General features: G+C 35.1%; 3 protein-coding genes across 4 annotated transcripts; 1 reads left to right on the forward strand and 2 right to left on the reverse strand.

Annotated features, from left to right (window-relative positions):
• Positions 1–459: 459 nt before the first annotated feature.
• Positions 460–3,078, reverse strand: LOC139152571 (14 kDa phosphohistidine phosphatase-like). Its single transcript, XM_070725792.1, has 3 exons — positions 2,753–3,078; positions 1,988–2,112; positions 460–1,540 (listed from the first exon to the last, which is right to left on the reverse strand). The coding sequence occupies exons 1-3, from the start codon at positions 2,889–2,891 to the stop codon at positions 1,442–1,444; spliced, it is 363 nt and encodes a 120-aa protein (XP_070581893.1). The 5' UTR covers positions 2,892–3,078; the 3' UTR covers positions 460–1,441.
• Positions 3,079–4,953: 1,875 nt separating this feature from the next.
• Positions 4,954–8,580, reverse strand: LOC139152573 (14 kDa phosphohistidine phosphatase-like). The gene is made up of 3 exons (XM_070725795.1): positions 8,225–8,580; positions 6,850–6,974; positions 4,954–6,172 (listed from the first exon to the last, which is right to left on the reverse strand). Exons 1-3 carry the CDS (start codon positions 8,364–8,366, stop codon positions 6,077–6,079), a joined length of 363 nt encoding a protein of 120 aa, XP_070581896.1. The 5' UTR covers positions 8,367–8,580; the 3' UTR covers positions 4,954–6,076.
• Positions 8,581–8,582: 2 nt separating this feature from the next.
• LOC139152572 (sec1 family domain-containing protein 2-like) lies at positions 8,583–19,775 on the forward strand. 2 transcript variants are annotated; one of them, XM_070725793.1, is made up of 15 exons: positions 8,583–8,696; positions 9,237–9,471; positions 9,857–10,093; positions 10,383–10,523; positions 12,641–12,718; positions 13,444–13,575; positions 14,020–14,192; positions 14,742–14,841; positions 15,091–15,218; positions 15,564–15,761; positions 16,688–16,845; positions 17,057–17,159; positions 17,686–17,835; positions 18,367–18,499; positions 19,193–19,775. In XM_070725793.1, exons 2-15 carry the CDS (start codon positions 9,286–9,288, stop codon positions 19,280–19,282), a joined length of 2,007 nt encoding a protein of 668 aa, XP_070581894.1. In that variant the 5' UTR covers positions 8,583–8,696; positions 9,237–9,285; the 3' UTR covers positions 19,283–19,775. The 2 variants fall into 2 exon arrangements, with proteins under 2 accessions (XP_070581894.1, XP_070581895.1); XM_070725794.1 differs by lacking the exon at positions 12,641–12,718 and having other exon boundaries at positions 8,598–8,696.
• Positions 19,776–20,012: the final 237 nt, after the last annotated feature.

Consider the following 20,012-nt stretch of genomic DNA (forward strand, 5'->3'; position numbering starts at 1 on the left):
GGGTCATTAGTCTATACTCACCTAAGCTGACAGCAAAAGCAATAATCTATTCCAGGTTTCAACATATTTATCTCAGGAGTGTAGGTGCATGCTTACCATGACACTGATGAAAATGCGACCCAAAAACCTACCTCATCCATAAAATTTAGTCAATTTGAAACTTAACTGTAATTTTAAACGCTTTGATCCGAATTACATTGTTTTATAAAAGCCCTAGCAAAAGCATTTCCAGGCGTTGAATCTCTCCATGAAAGAAATAAAAACATAGTATGCAATATTTTTTTCCTGTCCCGTAATGTCCTTGTTTTATTAATGCCCTTCTGATAGTGGATAAAGGCTTCCAATTGTGCGTTGTGATTTGTCAACTGCCAAATGATAGTATTCAAATGAAAGTAATAATTACACAGAAAAATTACATTTGTGGAGGGGTCAAATAAATGTGATACAATAATATGCATGTAGTATAGAAGAGTTTTGTTTATTTTTAAGGCATATTCTTTACATGACGATCGTAACTTACGATGTATCCAAATCTAAATTTTAATAGACCATTAAAGTAGTTCCACCGTCGCAAAACTGAAAGTACTGAAGCATATTTGATTCCTTCGACATCATACCAATCGAATTCTGACACAGAGTCAAACTTTAACAATACATGGCATACGCTGAAAATGATGTAGATTTCTGATTTCCATTCGTTATCATTTCATGCAGTATTTAATACTAAAAGGAACACGAAATTGTCAATCTTCCAAACGGAAGACCGAAAATATAAATTTTAGTATCCATACCAAAATGTTCAAAACATTCATTGATAACACTAAGCCACCATAAAGTATGCAGTTCCAATATAAAACCTTAATGAATTAAAATAAACATTCACAATACGCTAAGTATGCAATATATAGGTATAAACAATTATGTATCTTCCTTAAAATTAATAAAATGGCTATCTCTGTTTAAAAGCACTACTTGACATCACTGAATATTGCTAGCTCTTGCATTCATCACTTCTTCCATTGTGTGTATAAATATTTGAGATAACACGATAAAAGAATTATAACAACACTTAGTTTAAGCCAATTTTCAGTCCTTAAAGGTACTTATCATACAATCATTTCCTAGTGGATTGGGCTTGTTCGGGTAATATACATGCTGTAGCACAAATAGTGACAGCTCGTCAATCACCAAATTTGACTGTATAAAACACGTCTTGAATTAAATCATTATAAACAACAGAATTAATTAAACAGTTATGAAAGAAAACATCAAATTGAAACTTCTTCAACAGGCAGAGACTTTTCAACACTAAAATGAGTCGAACTATGTACTTAAAATTTACATTTGTCATCTTCGGTTTAAGCTAAGTCATATTTTTCAGAGTTATACCCCGTTTTTGAAATTTTATAGAAATTGAAGATTCGCACAATTAAGCTAACAATTAATAGAAATTTTGTTTTCGATGTGTAATTTTGTCATAGTCCTTATATTTCTTTCTCAACACTGCACACGTTATTGTGTGCTCGGCTTCACCATAATTCTGAAATACAATAGAGATTGCATTTTGATGAAATAGAGCGATTGTAAGTTCGAGTGTAATGTGTGCCAATATCGATTGACTTTTGATAAGAATCCATTGACGGAAATGCATGTTTTAGTACATGTCAATGTTTTGATTTGTGAGCTCTGTGTCTGCAAGCCAGAGTATCACATATTATCATCTTTGTAGGTCAAAATTAAAAAGTTGATATTCCGGTGATAATTCAGACGTATGTTTATAGAAATATAAATTTAATACCTTGCAATATAGGACCTTTCAACTGCCATTTATGGTTTCATGCATGCATGTATACAAGCAAACAGAAGGATAGATAGGTAGACATCGGACAGACGTATTATACATACGGGCATCCAAAAATTTTACTCAATAGCCTAATACTGGGATAGTAGACTATACCAACACATCCAGCGGAGCAGGAAGACTTACCCCGGAATATCCATAAACAAGAATTTCCTTCTTGGAACCTCTGTGGTCTATTTTACCTCCACCCATGACACGGCAATCGAAGCCTTGGGCTTTAATTTTTGGTATGGTCTTGTCGTACACGTCAGCTGCAAAAAGGTACAGAAAATTCACCATATTTGCTTAGGAGTCTGCAGGATTTCAATTTCGAAAGTCTTGGAAAAAATAAAACTGGTGAAGTATTATAGACGATGAACTATATATGTGAGATATTAAAATAAACCAACATATGCGTACACACATAGATACATACGGTATACATACATACTGTATACATACATACGGTATACATACATACATACGGTATACATACATACATACATACATACATACATACATACATACATACATACATACAAGCAAATATATATATATATATATATATATATATATATATATATATATATATATATATATATATATATATATAAACATACATATATATTATAGGCCTACATACATTTGTATGTATCTATGTATCTATGTTGTAATGAAATATGCAGGAACTTTCGAGCTAATGAGTTGCATGACAGACAGAGCAATGTGGGGTAAAGACAAATTAAAAAGCCTATTAGAGGTGTAACCTTAAATCAAGGAAAAATTCACATGGATTATCATATTGAAGTTGAGTCTATCGGACGGAAGGAACCCTATCGACAAGCAAGCTACGTGAACCCAAATTCCTGTTATGGTGCACCCAAGAATGCAAGGTATACTAAAATAACATACAGTGGTACTCCGAGAAGCAATCCCCTCTGACGATACATTTGGAATGGCCACTTTTTGCTGTAACGTCGACCAAGATATACGGGAAAATGCCTTCCGGGTCGATTTCGACGTCGGGAACTTTCGAAAGTTCCTTGGTCATTACGCTTGTTTATCAACAAACACACTGCTCTTGATGATTGGTTCTGGTTTATATATCCCTATTAAGACGCCGGTAGTCACTGTTGGTCGGATTCAACGGTGATAGACTGTTTCGTGAACTTAAAATACTCTCTACGCTGCAGCAGTAGAATTCAACACGCCATATGACCCGGAAGTAAATTGAGTACAAAACTTGGAAAATGTTTAACTACGTGTGAAAGGTCCCTCGTATATCATTTTGCACGCTGGCCTTGGGCGCTTCGGGTGGTGTGTGTATGGAGAGCTTTATATTGCTGAAAATTCAATACTCCTAAGAACTGTGTAAACAAGGTCCGTATTTTACCGCACTGTTTGTAGGATATTTCAGAAGGCCAACTCGCGGGCGGGAGCAAGTTTCATCAGCCACGTAACTTCTAAGGATCAGAACTATAATTCAAAAACGAGTTATAAATCATCGTCACGTTTGCTATCTGGTATCGGTATTCAACATTATAAAGAGTAGGGAAATTAGACGATAATATCGCCAGAAATGAGCTCAATATGTATTTAAAACACGTTCAAATGCCGTATATAAAGGAAAACAAGTTTGTAGTCTTGCATGCAGAATATTCCGGGGAGCATAACTTGTTTGAACACCTTATAAGAGATTAAAGTATTTAGTCTGTTCACTTAGTTGCACAAAAGCGAAACTTTTAAAAACCTAACCATTCACTTAATTCCGTCTTCTAAAATTGTCATGTTGACCTAAGTCTGTATTACTAATTGACTGTTTAATAATCCATCCATTGTAAAACATATATTTAAGTTTTATCCTTTTTTGAGAATGCCCTTTTTATCTATTTCAAACAATGCCTAAACCAATGATGTCACTGCACAGAAAGTTTCAAAATCTTCATGGCCTGAGCTAGTCCGGCAAGCTTACGTGGTGGAGAATCCGCATCATACCTACCTTGAAGTAACATACGTCTTAAAACTTTCGCACAAACTTTCCTATGGGAAACTTAATTTTTGAACCGATTTCTTTCATACCTAAGAATAAAAATCAGGGGCCATCATGCAAGCTGTCAGATTGTACACAAAGTACATAAATTCATCAATATTAATGTAATCCACTACACCAGCACTGGTAACAGTAAAGTGATACACGTTTCCTATATGCAGGAGGATATGATAGGCCCTACAGCTGAAAGATTATCAACTAGTGTTTGCCTAAAATAAACAAAACTGTGTTGGAACTGAAATGAATGAAGTGTGAATGATTTTGTTTAGGCTTCTAATTTATTCAACATTTACTTGATGGAAAAATAAAGAAACAGTAGAGTCTTTTATTTGATTTTCGACGAATGCTATAACCCCACTTTACTAATACCCTGAAAATCTTAAACCTCAAATTTGCATAGTTTATTATAGTCCCCCTAAATCAGAACCAAACCCGGTATAAATTTTCAAGCAAGGGCGACATTGCCCGCTTGTGATAGAAAACTGGGGAAAACGGTTATATTTGAAAATCAAAATGGCTGCTTTACCCCGTGTTAACTCGGGGGGGGGGGGATTAAATTAGACCGTGAATACTTCTTTACTCCATCGGCTTTAAAATCAGCCCACACAAGCAGCAGACTATACCCTCCCCCACCCCAGGCGCCTGGCTTTTCTCGGCAACAGTTACTGGCTGGCCAAGGCGTTCAACCCACGATATGCGCAACAGCCTACCACTTATTGTGACAGTCTGCTGAAGTTTATTCCTTCAATTTATTATTTTTTTATGTAAATACCCACAAGACTTGGAGCAAGTCTAGCAGCAGACCAAAAAGGAACTGTAAAAATTGACAGTGTGAGTCTCCCGAAAACTGCTTCTTCTGATAGGCATTTTGTCAGTCATCAGCATTACACCAGCTGTTGACTGCAGTCGCACACTGTTAAGTATTAATTACTGACGTCCTATGAGTAACCATGGTTGACCATTCTCGTTTGTCATGTAGGGATCTACACAAATTTGTGGCCACCAAGTAACTTTCACTCAATTGCCTAGAAGTGAAATAACATGACTAGTGTTACATATAGCGTTTTGTTACAGAAATGCTTTATTGAATATTTCTATCTTTTCAACATAATCAGCTTCAACTGTGCCTCTCCTAATCAAACAGAAAGCATTTTGTCCAGTAGCACCATGCAGTATTGTCATAATGTCGCATGTCAATTGGCCATCTAAATAGTTTTCAGAGAGACACACCAGGACAAACTAGTAATAATCAAAATCAAATATTCTGTCCACAGACAAGATATTGTCAACAGAGTATGTTTATGAGGTCTGTGATGGCAGAAAATAACACATTTGTTTTCAAGTATGGTAACAATAATTTATGTACAAACTTTCTATGACACTGCTGGTGATAAATTGGCAAAACTGCAATTTGAGAACTACTGCTTGTTTCCATTCAAGATACCATAGGCCTACATTTGAAATGTGATATAGGCAACGTTCTTGGGCAAATGCATTCTTCAAGTTTCGGCTACCAAATAACTATTGGTGTATATATGCTGCTATGATAGTGGAGCTCTATCAAGTGGTGTTGGATGTAGGATTGAATCTTGACAGTATCATTACTTCATACCCAACACAGGATTGATTGTTGTCTATATATTTGCTGAATTGTGACTTTACCAGGTGTTCTATTCAAATCAGTAATTCGATTTGCATATATATGTATATTGCTTATTATATATTGCATATTATTCTGTAATTGTTACAATCCACTAAGTTGTAATTCATTGATTTTCACACGTGTCATTTCTGTTTTGTTGGTTTAATCTCATTTCTATTATTTCAAACCATCAATATGTTAGTACATCAATGGCAAGGTAAAATTTTTATAATCACAGATTTTCTCCAGAATTTCTTTCAGCAGAGTTGATCTTTGAAATTACTGAAATTCCATAGATTTTAGTAAAAAGAAATGAATAATTTACAATAATGCACACTGAATATGTTGCCAGTGAAAACTCAGAACACATTATGTTTGATTTTATTTGGCAATAAATGTACTTAAAATATTGTTCATTGTTTGATGGACTTCAACATACATAAACTCTTTTCTGTGAGGTTCTTTTTCACAAAACATGGCAATTTCACGCTTTTGCACAAAATTCCCTCTTAATTATGGTGACTAGGAATTTGGGTCAACTTTTCTAGTATCCTTCATTCGAAAATGTTATACTCTTGTAGTCTGGATAGTGCTTTTTCAAAAGTTCACATGCTACAGAATGATCTGCTTGACCATATCCCTGAAAAAGAACAAAATATGAAAAAGATTTGAGTTAAATTACCAAAAGTAAAGATGTACTGTTTTTCTGCGTGCAAGTCCTTAACAATAATAGGTCAGCTGGTGACATTAAACTCAACACCTTCTAGTGGTATAAGGTTTGGCATCTCTGCAATCTGCTTAAGTTACATATTTTACAGAATGCTTTTCATTACAACATTCCACAGAGAAGACTGCTATAGTGTTTCAACTAAGATGCTTATTCATTAACAGCTGATCACCATTTCTCATCAGTTAAAGTTTGTGCATATTTCTTTTTTATAATATGACAATTTGCGTCAGTAGGTTGTTAGTATGAACTTGTTGGTGCATGCATCAGATGTGATCTGAAAGTTTAGTTTGAATTTTCAGTTAGGTGCCATCATGTATCAGTGAGTATAGCAGTGCCCTTAAATGACACATGAACTACTCATGATTTGCCATGCTATTTGAAAGGTATTCATTTGTATGTAGGTACAATAACGTTATACCACAGTCCCTCTATCATAGAGGTAATATGATAGAGGGACCGTGGTTATACCAATCAAAGACACAGACAATGCATTTCAAGATAAAAAAACACATTTTTAAAGTCCATCCCTTGCCATAATTTCACTGCCTAAGTTGTAAGAAAGTGCTAAATCACCGAAATCAACTAACCATAGAGTAACCATAGACTAGAATAGACTTCTTGGTACTACTGTGATCTATTCTTCCACCACCTAATGCTTCACAGTTTAATCCCAAGGCTTTAATTCCAGGTGCTGTCTTGTCAAATACATCAGCTGTAAATAAATAAAGAAACAAACAAATAAATAAATAAATAAATAAAAATGTCACCAAAAACAACTTTACCATTCTCCATTATTTTAACTTCAATACTACTCTACTTGTCATTAACGTGTATCCACAAGACTGTTGGGAGAGTTTTCAAGACTGTGACATAATAATATAAATTCTAGGGAGACAATCAATGAAGGGCTCTCATAGATTAAATTATGAAATTAAAATTATCTAAAATACACCAATATGGGGGTGGTGGTTTCAGGGAATTTAACAATTGCAGATATCAAATCTGGTATGTCAAATGATCTGCACACTGCTGAAAAAATTACCCAGTCTGAGCTAAATTACAAAAACGAGCGCATAATGAACAAAACTTACTTCAACAATTAAAATTTTTATAAACCCCACGAAAGACCAGTATACATGAGATTTGGCTACAATGCTACACATATGGCATGACCCACTAGGTGAGTGCTATATAGACAGGACTGTACCCAACTTTAATAATAAGACAGTTCTAAAGTAACATAATTGTTACACTACTCATTTAACAATCTCCATGTATTTAATCATTCACCTCGTTGTAACACTGATTTTGCCTGCTACCTCATTGCTCTCTGTCTATGCTGGTTGAATTAAGGGGTTCATTTCCGCACAGGTAAAAGTTTTTAACCACGGTTGGAATGAGCTCTCATCCAATCAGAACAACACATTGCTACGATGAACACTCTGATATAATTGTTTTTTGGGGGGCTCTACTGCAAGTGTGGATAGACATTAAGACTAGTAACTTCCACCATAAGAAGTAATTTAAGTATTTGACAAACTACATCGGGGATGACTTCAGTGACTCAAGGGATGTTGCCTAACTCACTTACATTGGTGCAAATACTAGTGTGGATACTGCTACGCCCTGCAATCGAAGTTTAAATTTTTTTTGAAAGTATTTCCCTGACCGGGGTTTGATAGGGCTGTTAGATGAAATCTGCTATAAAATCAAACCCAATAAAAATGTAGATCATAGAATTTAAATTAAATCAATAAAAAATTTCTCAAACATCAAAATAGTAATACTTTAATTAAATTAAAACTTAAAGTCATAATTAATACGTATTAATTTTTCTCATCACGAAAACAAACGTATTACTATACTATAGATAGGAGAGCAGTATCTATAACATCACAGTCCCTCCACAATAACTTTAACGTGACACATCTATAATTTAAGGAGTGTAACCTTGAACCTTACAATGGTAATCGGAAAGAGCGTCCCCTCGTACTATAGTTTTCGACTCGCCACTTTTTGATGAAACCTTGATCAAGATGTATTTGAAGACTCCATCAGGGTCGATTTGAACATCAGGTATAGCATCTAGCTTTTCCTTCGACATGTTCGAAATGTTTCTCAGTCAAGTATCCTGGATTCAGAGGCGCGCACAGATCGTCTAGTGGTGAATTTTTCTCTAAAACTACACTTGATGATAAACTTTTGGATGCATCACCAATACCCACATGCAAAGACGGGCAAGTTCGCCGACGTTCCCGATCTCCTGTCAGCTGTCAGCAGCGCGTGCAGCTCGAATGACCCGGAAGTTTTACAATCTCCCAGAGTTCCCTATCATAACAATATGGCTGCGCCCGGGGACGAACGGGACTGAGTGTGTTCGTGGATTGATCCCGATAAACACTGATGTACATTGGACAGTTTACTCGTAGTATCGGTAATTAGTAGACTTTAATTTATTGATTTATCACTTCTAGGTGTTAACTGACAATAGCTCAAATTTCAGTGCAATTTCATCCAATGGTAGAGTTTAAGACATAGACAGACACTTCATTTGTGTCTGCTGGGTTGTTTGAAAGCCATACAGATACACGTTATAAACTTATATCCCGAGTGCTTGTGTGTGCCACTGGCTCTATTGAAACTGCATCGATTCAGCAGATACGAATGAATGGGAAAATTTCTCTGCGTGACTGGGTTATCACGAAAGATAGCGCAGCAATCTGCATGTTGTAGTGACCAATTTAATTTATTAATAGGAGTACCCGCCATTCCATATGGAGTAAGAATGACAGAGAGATGAGCATACTTAATTCTAGCTGCAAAATTGTAGCGCTACGGAGACGCGGTCGGTGATTTTTGGTTTTTGCGACTTCGCTCACCAGTAGCGCTACAATGCCAATGGCCCTGTAGAGGTGAAAATAAGCGCAGCCCACTGGACAATATAATTTTCAAGTTCAATTCACTTTCTCTCAAGGGTGAAGATCAATTTTTTTCCAAAACTATTGGTATCAACTCAAAGCGCAATGGCTGCTGGGATTAGAAGTATTGCAAGTTGTAGCAGTGCATCATGGGAACCTGTGTTTGCCAAAGTTAAGAAAGCAGTTGTATTTATGGACAATGCAACCGCTGAGTGTCTTCACTGGAATGGAGGTGTTGCTTTGCTCTTTGCCAGTGGAGCTCTGGATGTGAAAGAATTCTCATCTTTTGAGGTATGAGTTAAGATTTTGGTGAAATATTTGAACTTTCAGTTCATCTTAATCTCCATCTCAGTGTCCACATTTTACAGTACTGATGCCAAGACATAAACTTTAGCAAAAGTACTGTAGTTTCAGACCTTTAATACTTTTTAGATCTTAATAATTTTTAATTTTGCAAATAGTAAATAGAATGCACATATTAATTAACTGGGGAGAAGGAACTAGAACTGAAGATTCAAAATATCATTGTTATATGACAAATTCCATTTTTGATCACTGCTCTGCTCTATTTTACTCTTACTTAGGTAAAATCTAGCCACAATTTTTTGATTTCATAATAAAATGGTATATATTTTATTTAGAGTTTTTACATTAACTATCAATTTTTTTTGTTCAGAGTGGTGAGCCATTGCACATGAAAGCTGTGTTTATAGTCAGCACGCCTCTGATTGGTCAAACTGCTGACATAATCAAAGACATCATCACAGCCAGTCATTTCCAGTACTGTATAGCTATTACCACGGTGACAGCAGAAGTTCACTGTTTTGCCAGAACTGGAGGGTATGATGCAAGTTTAGAAAGTGAACTGTTTTATGGATTTGAAGATAAAATGTTACAATGGATGAGGAATATGGTAAGTTGGTTTGACATTATCCTTGAAATCCAAGGTTAAATTCTAGGTCATGTATTATCAAAACTCACTAAACATTTCAGTTTTCTCATTTCTACTTTTGAATAGAATGATGTAACATTTCATCAAACAATTTAAATTTAGCAGCGACAGCAACAGTAGTGAGCCATTAAACAAATCTACAATTTATTCCTAAATTAGAAATTCTATATAGAAAGTAGTACAACTATTGTATCATATACTCACCAAACGTTTTCATTTTTGCAAATTACAGTGTTCTGTTTTCTTTCAGAACTACACAGCTGAAGTTGTTCATGTTGCCATAGTAACTGCCAGCGTGTGTCCAAGTCTCTTCATTACACCATCCTATGCATCACTGTTTCCTCTGATACCTACAGATGCAAAAAGATTACAAAACCATCGACAAGATATGGTAATAACATTCTCCGACTTTTATTTAGATAATTCATTTTGATTCTGTCATATGACCTCAAAAGTGAATCAATTCTGGTAAATAAGCAAATTACATGTCTCAGTTTGCTGTGCTCATAAAAAAAATTACAAACTTTACTAGGCTGCACAAAGTTGAAAGTTTGTTTGAAGTCAAAACATATGCAGGTTTGAGTGAGAATTCTTGAAAACAAACAATTATGTAAATGAAGTCAAACTGGTTATATGATGTCATATGTCTGTTCATCTTCTCCTGTGGCCATGGTACATTTAACCTAGTAAACCAACCAGGAAGTGTTGTCAATAGATTAGGTTTTTGTGTCTGCGGGTAAAGTATTTAAGAGGTAGTAGAAGAGGTTTGCCGACAATCAGTTATCATTATTGATGCAATGCCAATGCCAAGAACTTGCAAAAGAGTTTGGTAATTTTAATCTAAATAAATACATCAATGGTATGAACTGCCCATGTGAAACCTTACCTGTGCTTAAAATTTTAGGATCAGGGCTTCTGAGTATGTATTTACTTTACACTTGGCGCATGAGTTATCGGAACACCAAATTAGGTAATTACCCAGCAACTTGGCTGAGTACTTTGCAATTTGACCTGGCATTTACCTAAACAAGAGTCTGTTTTATGGTCTGAAGACTGATAAGATATCCACCAAACTCAGCAGGCAGCTCCTCCACTGAGTAAACTGATATGCCTACACTGGAAAAAACATTTTGACCGGCAGCTGCATGTACCGGTAGTTGATGGGAGAGTTTTGAAGGGCCGGAATAAAATGTTGTAAAGTATAAAACATGATTTGCCGCTGTCATTTTGTGTCCGTTTTTGTATATATGCATGTTATTACCACTTTTTTAATCACAATTACATACATTAAAGAAAGACTGACTGTCAGAGCAACCATCCAATCATATGATAAAAATGGACTGTTCCATCAACGTCAGTGGTGGGCTCATGGAAGGTGGTAAATTTGACAAGTTTTGTAACTCTATAGATTTACAAGGGATGCTGCGATGTTTCAATTCCAAATAACATATAGAGGCAAACCTGTCAGGTTCAGGCCCAGGACACAAAATGAGTACAATAGATTGTGTTACATCATTATATTTATTCTCCCTTTTCACAATTTCCCATGAACTAGATGCCAGTTGAAATGGGTTGTTCCTGTGTAGGCATATCAGTTTACTCAGTTGGAGCTGCCTGCTGAGTTTGGTGGATATCTTATCAGTCTTCAGACAATAAACAGACTCTTGTTTAGGTAAATGCCAGGTCAAATTGCAAAGTGCTCAGCTAAGTTGCTGGGTAATTACCTAATTTGGTGTTCCGATAAGTCGTGCCCTCGCTGTAAGACATATTAGTCCCCGCGGATTGGGTTCCATGCTTCCGTGCGTGTATCAGTCCACACACATATCTCAGACATGCCGAACACAATTTCTTTCAAACTGGGTACAGGATAATACACTATGACATACACGTGAACGTCCATTGTTTTTTGTGTGGCATGCATGTAATTAGTGCTTATTTGCATAATTAGTGATTTTTGAAAAAGAGCTCTGTTTCTAGAGAGACTTCGCCAAATTTGTTAAAACTTTGTACAGATGTTGGTCACACAGTGCTGTAAAAGAATACAAAGACACATGTCAGTATTCTGTCAATTAATTGATAAGATGCATATTTAATGAATTTTCATAATTCAGGTAATATTTCAAGAAATACTGACGCAAATTTTATTTTACCTCATTTGCATATTTTGGAATATATTAATAGGTTGTTTTGCAAACTACCCCAGCTCTTAGGTTCTTGAGTCTTAAGGTATTGTCAAACAGACTTCCAACTTTGTCCAGCCCTATGTAAAATGATTGCTGTTAAGTTCTTTTATAAAACAGTTTTTATCAATTGACTTTGTGATTGCAGTTCATGGAGTCCACAGAGGAGCCTCTGAAATAAAACAGACTTTTAGGTCATAAGCATTATTCAATTTACAACATAATAGTGCCATATTGTAACAGGTGACAGTATCATTCACATGAGAAGATCGGAAACATATTTCTGTTACCTGGGTATTCTCATCGTTTTCATTTTCTGTTTTTACAGAAAGACAAAAAGACAATACAGTCACTCATGGACCTTGAATTCCACATGTTACCACGCCAACTACAAAATAAAATCAAGGTGTGTATAGATTTGCATGTGGTAAACTGTTCAGTCATACATCATCATTATGTTGTAACAGGTTACTGTGAAAGACCTCAACACTAGTTGACAATCATCCTACATTTGATGAAACTGACTTGGAGGCTGGTAAAACAATCTCTCACAAATTCTATGTGGAAAAATTTTATACAGATTTTGGGTCATTTTACACGAAATGATAAACTTTGTTCCTTCATTTTACTACTGCTACTCTGCCATGATTGTGCTTTCTCATTGCTGACAGTATACATGAAAATGTTTTATTTACATGTATTATTTACATGAGTTTATTATGATCATTACAGATTCTGGAAAGTATTTCAGTATTTTTCTTACAGTATAGTGTTATTCGTATTATCGTTCCTAAATAAATAACCATCCTGAGATATAAATTTGCAGAGTGTGGTCCCAACCTATTAGAGAAAAAACTTCACTTCCATGAATTTCTGGTCTGTAGCAGAAAGTTCAACATCTTTACACCTGTATTGTGGGAACAGGGTACTTTTTAGACAGCTGAACAGCATGTGTAACTTCCTTCATCAAACAAAAAAATAATTCAAGACAATGCTAAACTTGTCCTGTAGTTAAACAACAACTTACTGTAAGGCCATTGTAATCAATGTTTCACATTTCATAAAACATAGGTACTGTTTTTGCAGTGATTGATAAAAGTGTAATTTTGCAATTATCTTTTCAATCTACAGATGTTTGTATGTTCAATGAGTTGTCTGTTTGAAATGTTAAATGTCAATGAAGACTGTTACGCTGTGGGACCAACCAGTAGAATTATTGCATCAGAATTAGCATCACTACAGTCAGCGAAGAACAGGAGAAAGGTAAAGATACAATGTCAATCAATCATTGGATTTTACGTTCTTGACATTTATCCATGGGTACTAGTCAATTGTAATAATTTATTGACATTGACCCATGGGTATGAGTCAGTTATTATAATTTATGGACTTGCTTTTATTCATTTGTTTATACGATGCAAAATATTGACCAATGCTACACAAGTGTGTTTTATTGAATCTTGCGATAAGAAAAAAATTTAACATGTTTTACCTGAATGATATCTATGGAAAACCTGCCATCATATACAACAAACACAGGTTACTTTTGATAAGATTGATTGGTCACAATAGACAAGATAAATGCAGATTTCAATATTGTAAACAATGTTGACAATATTTTATTAAAATGCTGGTCCTAAATAACCACACTGATTGTTCATGGATGCATTGATTTAAATAATGTTTTTTAAATCTTTTGTCATGAAGACTGCACCAAATAGAGCATCGGTTGTGTTCATTGACAGAACACTTGATCTCGTTGGACCAACTGGTCACCATGGTGAGACTTTAGCAGACAAGATCATCTCTCTGTTACCAAGGTTACCAGGTCATAGTTCAGATGTTGGGGTGAACATGGCAGATCTGTGTTCAACATCAAGGTAACTTACACATTCTGTGACAATGCTCTCAAGAATTCATAGTCTGATGAACTTCCATGTTGAAATGTCATTTCACACAAATTAGAAAATGCAAACTCAAGTCATAAAATTCCTGTTACTGCAGGAACATCTGATTTGTTCCTTGACAAAAAGATGTTCCTTAAATCTACAGCAATCACAACCACTGTATCAATAACCATGAAAATATAATAATACCAAACTCAAAACAGATGTAGGGCACAAAAAGTTTGCAGCTAGAATCCTTAATTAGCAGTATCAGCTTTTCTAAACCAGTGGAAATGCTTTTCTTGCAATTTGCCCCTATCTGATGACATTCTAATGAATTTGAAAATTTCTGAAAACTTCACTGCATGAATCTTATACCAGTACATGTGATATGTATCATTTTCTGTCCTCAAACAAAACTTTTGTCAGTCAGTGATGTATCACTTAGATTTTGAAGGCCTATGGCTTATGTGACAGTATACTATATATAATTTTTTTTACCCATTACGACTGAGGTAATATGTTTCATTGTAACTTTCACAGCCAATATAGCAATGATGTTGTGGTGCCTGGCTGTCTGGCTCATCCAAGAGATGGATACACACATAGTATGTTAAACACCATGGTAACCAGTAAACAAAAGGTAAGATGTTGCCATGGAAACAACATCAACAAAATGGATATGACAGCTTTATGCATTCAGTATGTACACAGTGCAGCAGTTTAAGGAAAACTTTGAAGATCAAAGCAGGTGATTGATGTCAGTTTTTGATTGATTAATTTGTCACCAAGGAAACGCAATCTTATCTCTGCACAACATTTCATGGGAGGATGCTGAAATAGATATGAAATATCATCAGTTGGTTTTGGTCTTAATTATTTTGATTTTCAGGAATGTTTAATGGAGATAAACCGTCAGTTAGTGGAAGCAGCATCTCAAGAAGGCCTGCCTCTTCAATTGACAGGAAGACTGGGTCGTGTCAATGCTGATACTTTACAATCGCATCTTAAGTTATTCAAGTAAGTATCCCGGTGCTTTGTTCTTGCCAACTTATTCATCACAATGTACTTCAGTAAGTACATTTATGTTGAATACATGAACTGCAGAAAAGTGATATTGTTTGTATTCAAAATTCAGTGAAGTTAATATATCGGTGGATATTGCGATTGTATGACCGCAGGGGTGTGTAAATATGTTCAGTACTCCGTGGTCCTTGGACCAGTGTGAGTCTCACTCCAAAACTTTTTTGATATGCATATGCATGTTTTGTACAAGTCTATAGAAAACCATGACAATGCATGTTCAATATTTGGTCAGAAATTATCCAATTGAAATAGTATTTATTTTTGATTTCATGAACACAGAGGCGAGAAAGAGGCGTTTCTGAATCATGCTGGGTTACTTCAGTTAGTCATGGCTTGTATCAAGACTTTGAAACATGATAAATACCCAAGAATGGAAAAATTACTCAGTGTTGAAAAGATGATTATTCTAAACACAGGAGACAGTGATTGTCCCAGTGCTTTGAGTCAAATCAAACAAATTATGGAAACAGAAAAAAGGTAGGTGAAGATTTAAGTCTGTCTCTCTTTATTCTCATCTCTGGTTGTTTATATGGTAATCAAACGGAAACACTGTTCCAGGAATATAGCTTGATTATTGTGAATATTATCAGTGAAAAATAATTAGTTTCAAATGTTACGTAGCTACTTGTGTTATACTATTCAGAATTGGTTTTATCATTACAACATATTACAGTCACATTACAAAGATGATCAAGTCACATCAAGAACTGGCTTCATTGATGTACCGGGTAGTATGTACCCCGAAAAAGCGAAAGACTTAAACTTTTGTTCGGACTTTCCATAATGAAACTTTCAACCATTCTCTTACTGAATCAAGAATAAAATTCAGGGGTCACTGTGCAGAGTTTGGTACTACAGAAACAAATTACCTGTGTTAACTATATGGGGAAAAATAAAATTTTCGATGTTTGAAACTAAGACTGTATAATGTTTTCTTATTCAAAGAACTTTAATAAAGTGAGCCCTCACAAGTGGTAGATGAAAAGAGAATTATAGAAATTTGAGAGTTTGAATGTCTGTCCTCAAAGCATGTTCTTCTTTAAGTTGCATCTACCGGTATGTCTGGCCTAAGCAGTTATTTCCATCAGATCTCAAATCTCCTGCCAGTTTAATACCAATGTCACATTTTCACCAGTTCCCCTTATTCAGTATTTCTCACTTTCAAATATAGGATTGTTTTGTGCTTTTAAGAATTTTGATGCTCTTCCATATTCATGTCACTACAGTGGTCTTTCCCTAGTGCTCCAGGGTCAACTGTGTCACTGATATGTTGTCCTCCATCCTTTCTTAGTAAAGAGCGCCCTCATCTGGCACTTCTTAAATACTGATGTCACCCGGCTTACTTGAAACTGACATTCTGCCAGATTCTGTAAATTGTTTTTCCTTCTGTTTTCAATCTTCAGTTATGACATAGAAGACATTCTTCTATTGTTGGTCTTTGTCCACTCTTTGATCGGTGATGAGTCACATGAAAGTCTGGAAGAAGAAAGGCAAATCAAGAATTTGTTAATGAAGTCAATTTTATCCCAAGAAGATCATTCAGAAGTTGTTAGATGGTTAGGTAAGTGATGTTAGGAATTGTAGGAAAATCCTTCCATATTTAAGTATTTTTGTTGAATATCCTTTAACTCTGAGACACATATCTTAGTATATGAGTATGATATCCACTGACATGGTCTCCATCAGACTCTCTGTACCATAACATCATTGTTTAATATTGTGCTGATCTGTATGGCGTAATAAACAATTGAAACTTTCATTATTTTTATTAGTTGGTTACCAGAACAAAGAAGATGGTGTCAGAAAAGCAATATTTGAGTTTTACAATAAACTGAAAGGATTAAATGATTCAAGGTCACCTCTCAGACAATTCAGGTCAGTGATTCGTTATTCTCAATTTTGCTGAACAATTTTGAAATGATTTTATGAAAAGCAAATGTACATGGTTTTCAAAATGGTAGTGAGATGACTCCATCAACTTGTTGAAATTACGAGATGACTTCACTTCTCACAATTTTTATCTATTAGTCTTCTGTCCAATGACCAGTGTAAATTTGTTCTAGTAGTCGATAATCAAGACTTAGTATCAAATTAAAAGGTCTAAATACTTCTGTTTCATTTGTCTATCCTTCTGAAGTCGGGCACATTTTGAAAAAAATTATTAAATCATTCAAACAAAGATGGTTGTATTAGTGTGTAGGCCGATATAAAATGTTAATTCTTATTGATGCAAGACAAATTTTCTCAAGTTATCTGTTGGTGTAGAGCATTCTAGTAGGTGTGCAGAAATTGTCATCTGAAACCAGGGACAACTTAATGATATCCATCAATTTGTCTGTCAATTGTGAACTATTGAGAGTCTGGTATCAAATCTTGTCCATGTTATATTTTCATTTCTTAGATCAATCCTGGAATCACAAAGTTACCAGTCAGAATACAAACCAATCCTCAAACAAATCGTGGATGAAATATTTAATCCCAACAAGCCTGATCTTGTGGATATTGAATACAAATCCAGTGGATTAAAAGATTTGTTGAAAAGTGGATTTGGGTGAGTAGAACTCTTTAAATCAGTGCGGTTAATCGCATGTTATCGTGAAAAAACAAAGAATGTGTATGAAATGTATGAGTTGCTAATTACAATAGCACATCGTCAGGATTTGCTACAATGAAGCAATAAAATTTAAATGATGTAACATCATACATCAGGTTTAATGTTTCATTTTGCTATCATAGTTTGACAAATTGCTGAAATTTGCCAAATTGTTTACAAATTCCCCTGGTGTATTTAATAGACATGGAGCTTATGAATTTTAATAGGCATTAAGTGAAAAAAATGTTGTCATTACTACATGTACTTTTGATAAACTTTCACAGGATTTACATGTGAAAAACTTGTAATAGCATACTATCTGTAATTGGGCGTGTGGTCACTTTATTAATCTTGTCAACATGAAGAGACAATTAAGTTTTGTTGATGTGGTTGGAGTAAAGAAGTCCTTGCTCCAGGACAATAAACACACGATTGTGATCTCATCTCTTATTGGATGAAATTTTGTTTTGGATTCACATTCTTTTTCAGATTATTCATGACAGTGAGTAAACCCAGGCCCAATGATCATCCACTGCTGGTTCTATTCATTGTTGGTGGAGTGACATGTTCTGAAGTCAGACAGATCAAAGAAGCTGTAGCAGCTCACAAAACAAACATACAGGTAAGTTACAAATCTGGTAATCTTTAAAATGCCCTGAGATGCGAGAAATATTATGGGTGTGTTGAAAAGTTACAGACTATTTGTACATGTGAGTAGAATTTTGATGGTCATAGATTAGTGTGTGTGTGTGAGAGAGAGAGAGAGAGAGAGAGAGAGAGAGAGAGAGAGAGAGAGAGAGAGAGAGATGTGGGAGTGTAATTGTGTGGAGGAATGGAAGAGACATTAAGTGGATGTGGAGAGAGGGGACCTTTTTTCAGAAATTTTTCAATTTGATAAGAATTAGAAAATAATAAAGGCACTGTTCAGGATTCCAACAATTACGAAAACCAGTTTGAAATAGTGAAGTAATCAAGTGTTTTAGATTTATCTAAGTAGCAGTTTGATATATCTTTCCCTGCAAGAAAGATCATTTGCTCCAAATTTAATATGATGATTAAATTCTCTGATATCATAAAAAATTTTCAGCAGAGACTGTATGAGGAATACATTTGCATGGTCACGTTTCAGTAATTTATCCGTGACACAGAAATGAAATTCTTGAAATCATTGACACAGAAATGAAATTCTTGAAAAAATCATGATGTGGGGATAGATTACCTTGGTTTACGGAGAAAAAATAATTTTTCAATCAGAAATGAATTGTAATGAGAGAACAAATAATGTACAGTAAGTCTGTGATGTTGTTCTGTACAGGTTGTGGTTGGTAGTACCAGCATCTTGAAGCCAACTGACATCATACGCCATGCTTTCTCACAAGATAATCTCTTCCTGGATGATTTTTGAAATATCTGGGTGAAGTCATCGACTCAAGTCATGGGTATCATAGTGGATTCTTATTGATTGTGCAATATTGGAAGCGATGATAGCATGAAAGGAGGATCAGGAATACCAAGAAAAATTGATTGACTTCTCATCGAGATTTGAATATTGAATCTTTAGCAAAAGAAAATAACTAGCATTTTAGGGAAGACTGCAGCTAGAATCGCATCTATTATGACTGAATCCTGTTGTATTCCCCGCAGACAAACTACAGAGCTCCTGTAGACCGACTGCATAAAATTTCTGTTGACTAAATTGGTGTTTGTGCAAGCAATCCAATGTGAAGTATTCATGTACTAAGCTTGTTGCATTATTCCTGTAGGATAGGTATAACAACGACACTTTAATCTGCAGAGATAATCAGTTATTTAGGAATGGACAATAGAGTTGTCATCAGCATTTTGACCAGCTCAAGTGCAACAGTATCTGCAAATAAATAAATTATGGAAATTTTTTTAAGTCTGGTGTCTGATAATTTCTTCTATATAGCCACGTTTTAATCAGTTGACCCGTTTTGTATTTCATTTTACATACCCAAGGACCTACATGTAGTACTACACTCTATTTTGTATGCACTGCTCACGTGCTGATACTTTTTGGAGAATGTAAGCAGGACATGGCCAGGTTGATAAACAGTTCATGATGTAAGTTTTAGTTTTTCACAAAAAAACATGACCCTATGACTTTAAAGTGA

Source organism: Ptychodera flava, chromosome 16, assembly GCF_041260155.1.
Source record: "Ptychodera flava strain L36383 chromosome 16, AS_Pfla_20210202, whole genome shotgun sequence".
In the NCBI taxonomy this organism is placed as follows: Eukaryota; Metazoa; Hemichordata; class Enteropneusta; family Ptychoderidae; genus Ptychodera; species Ptychodera flava.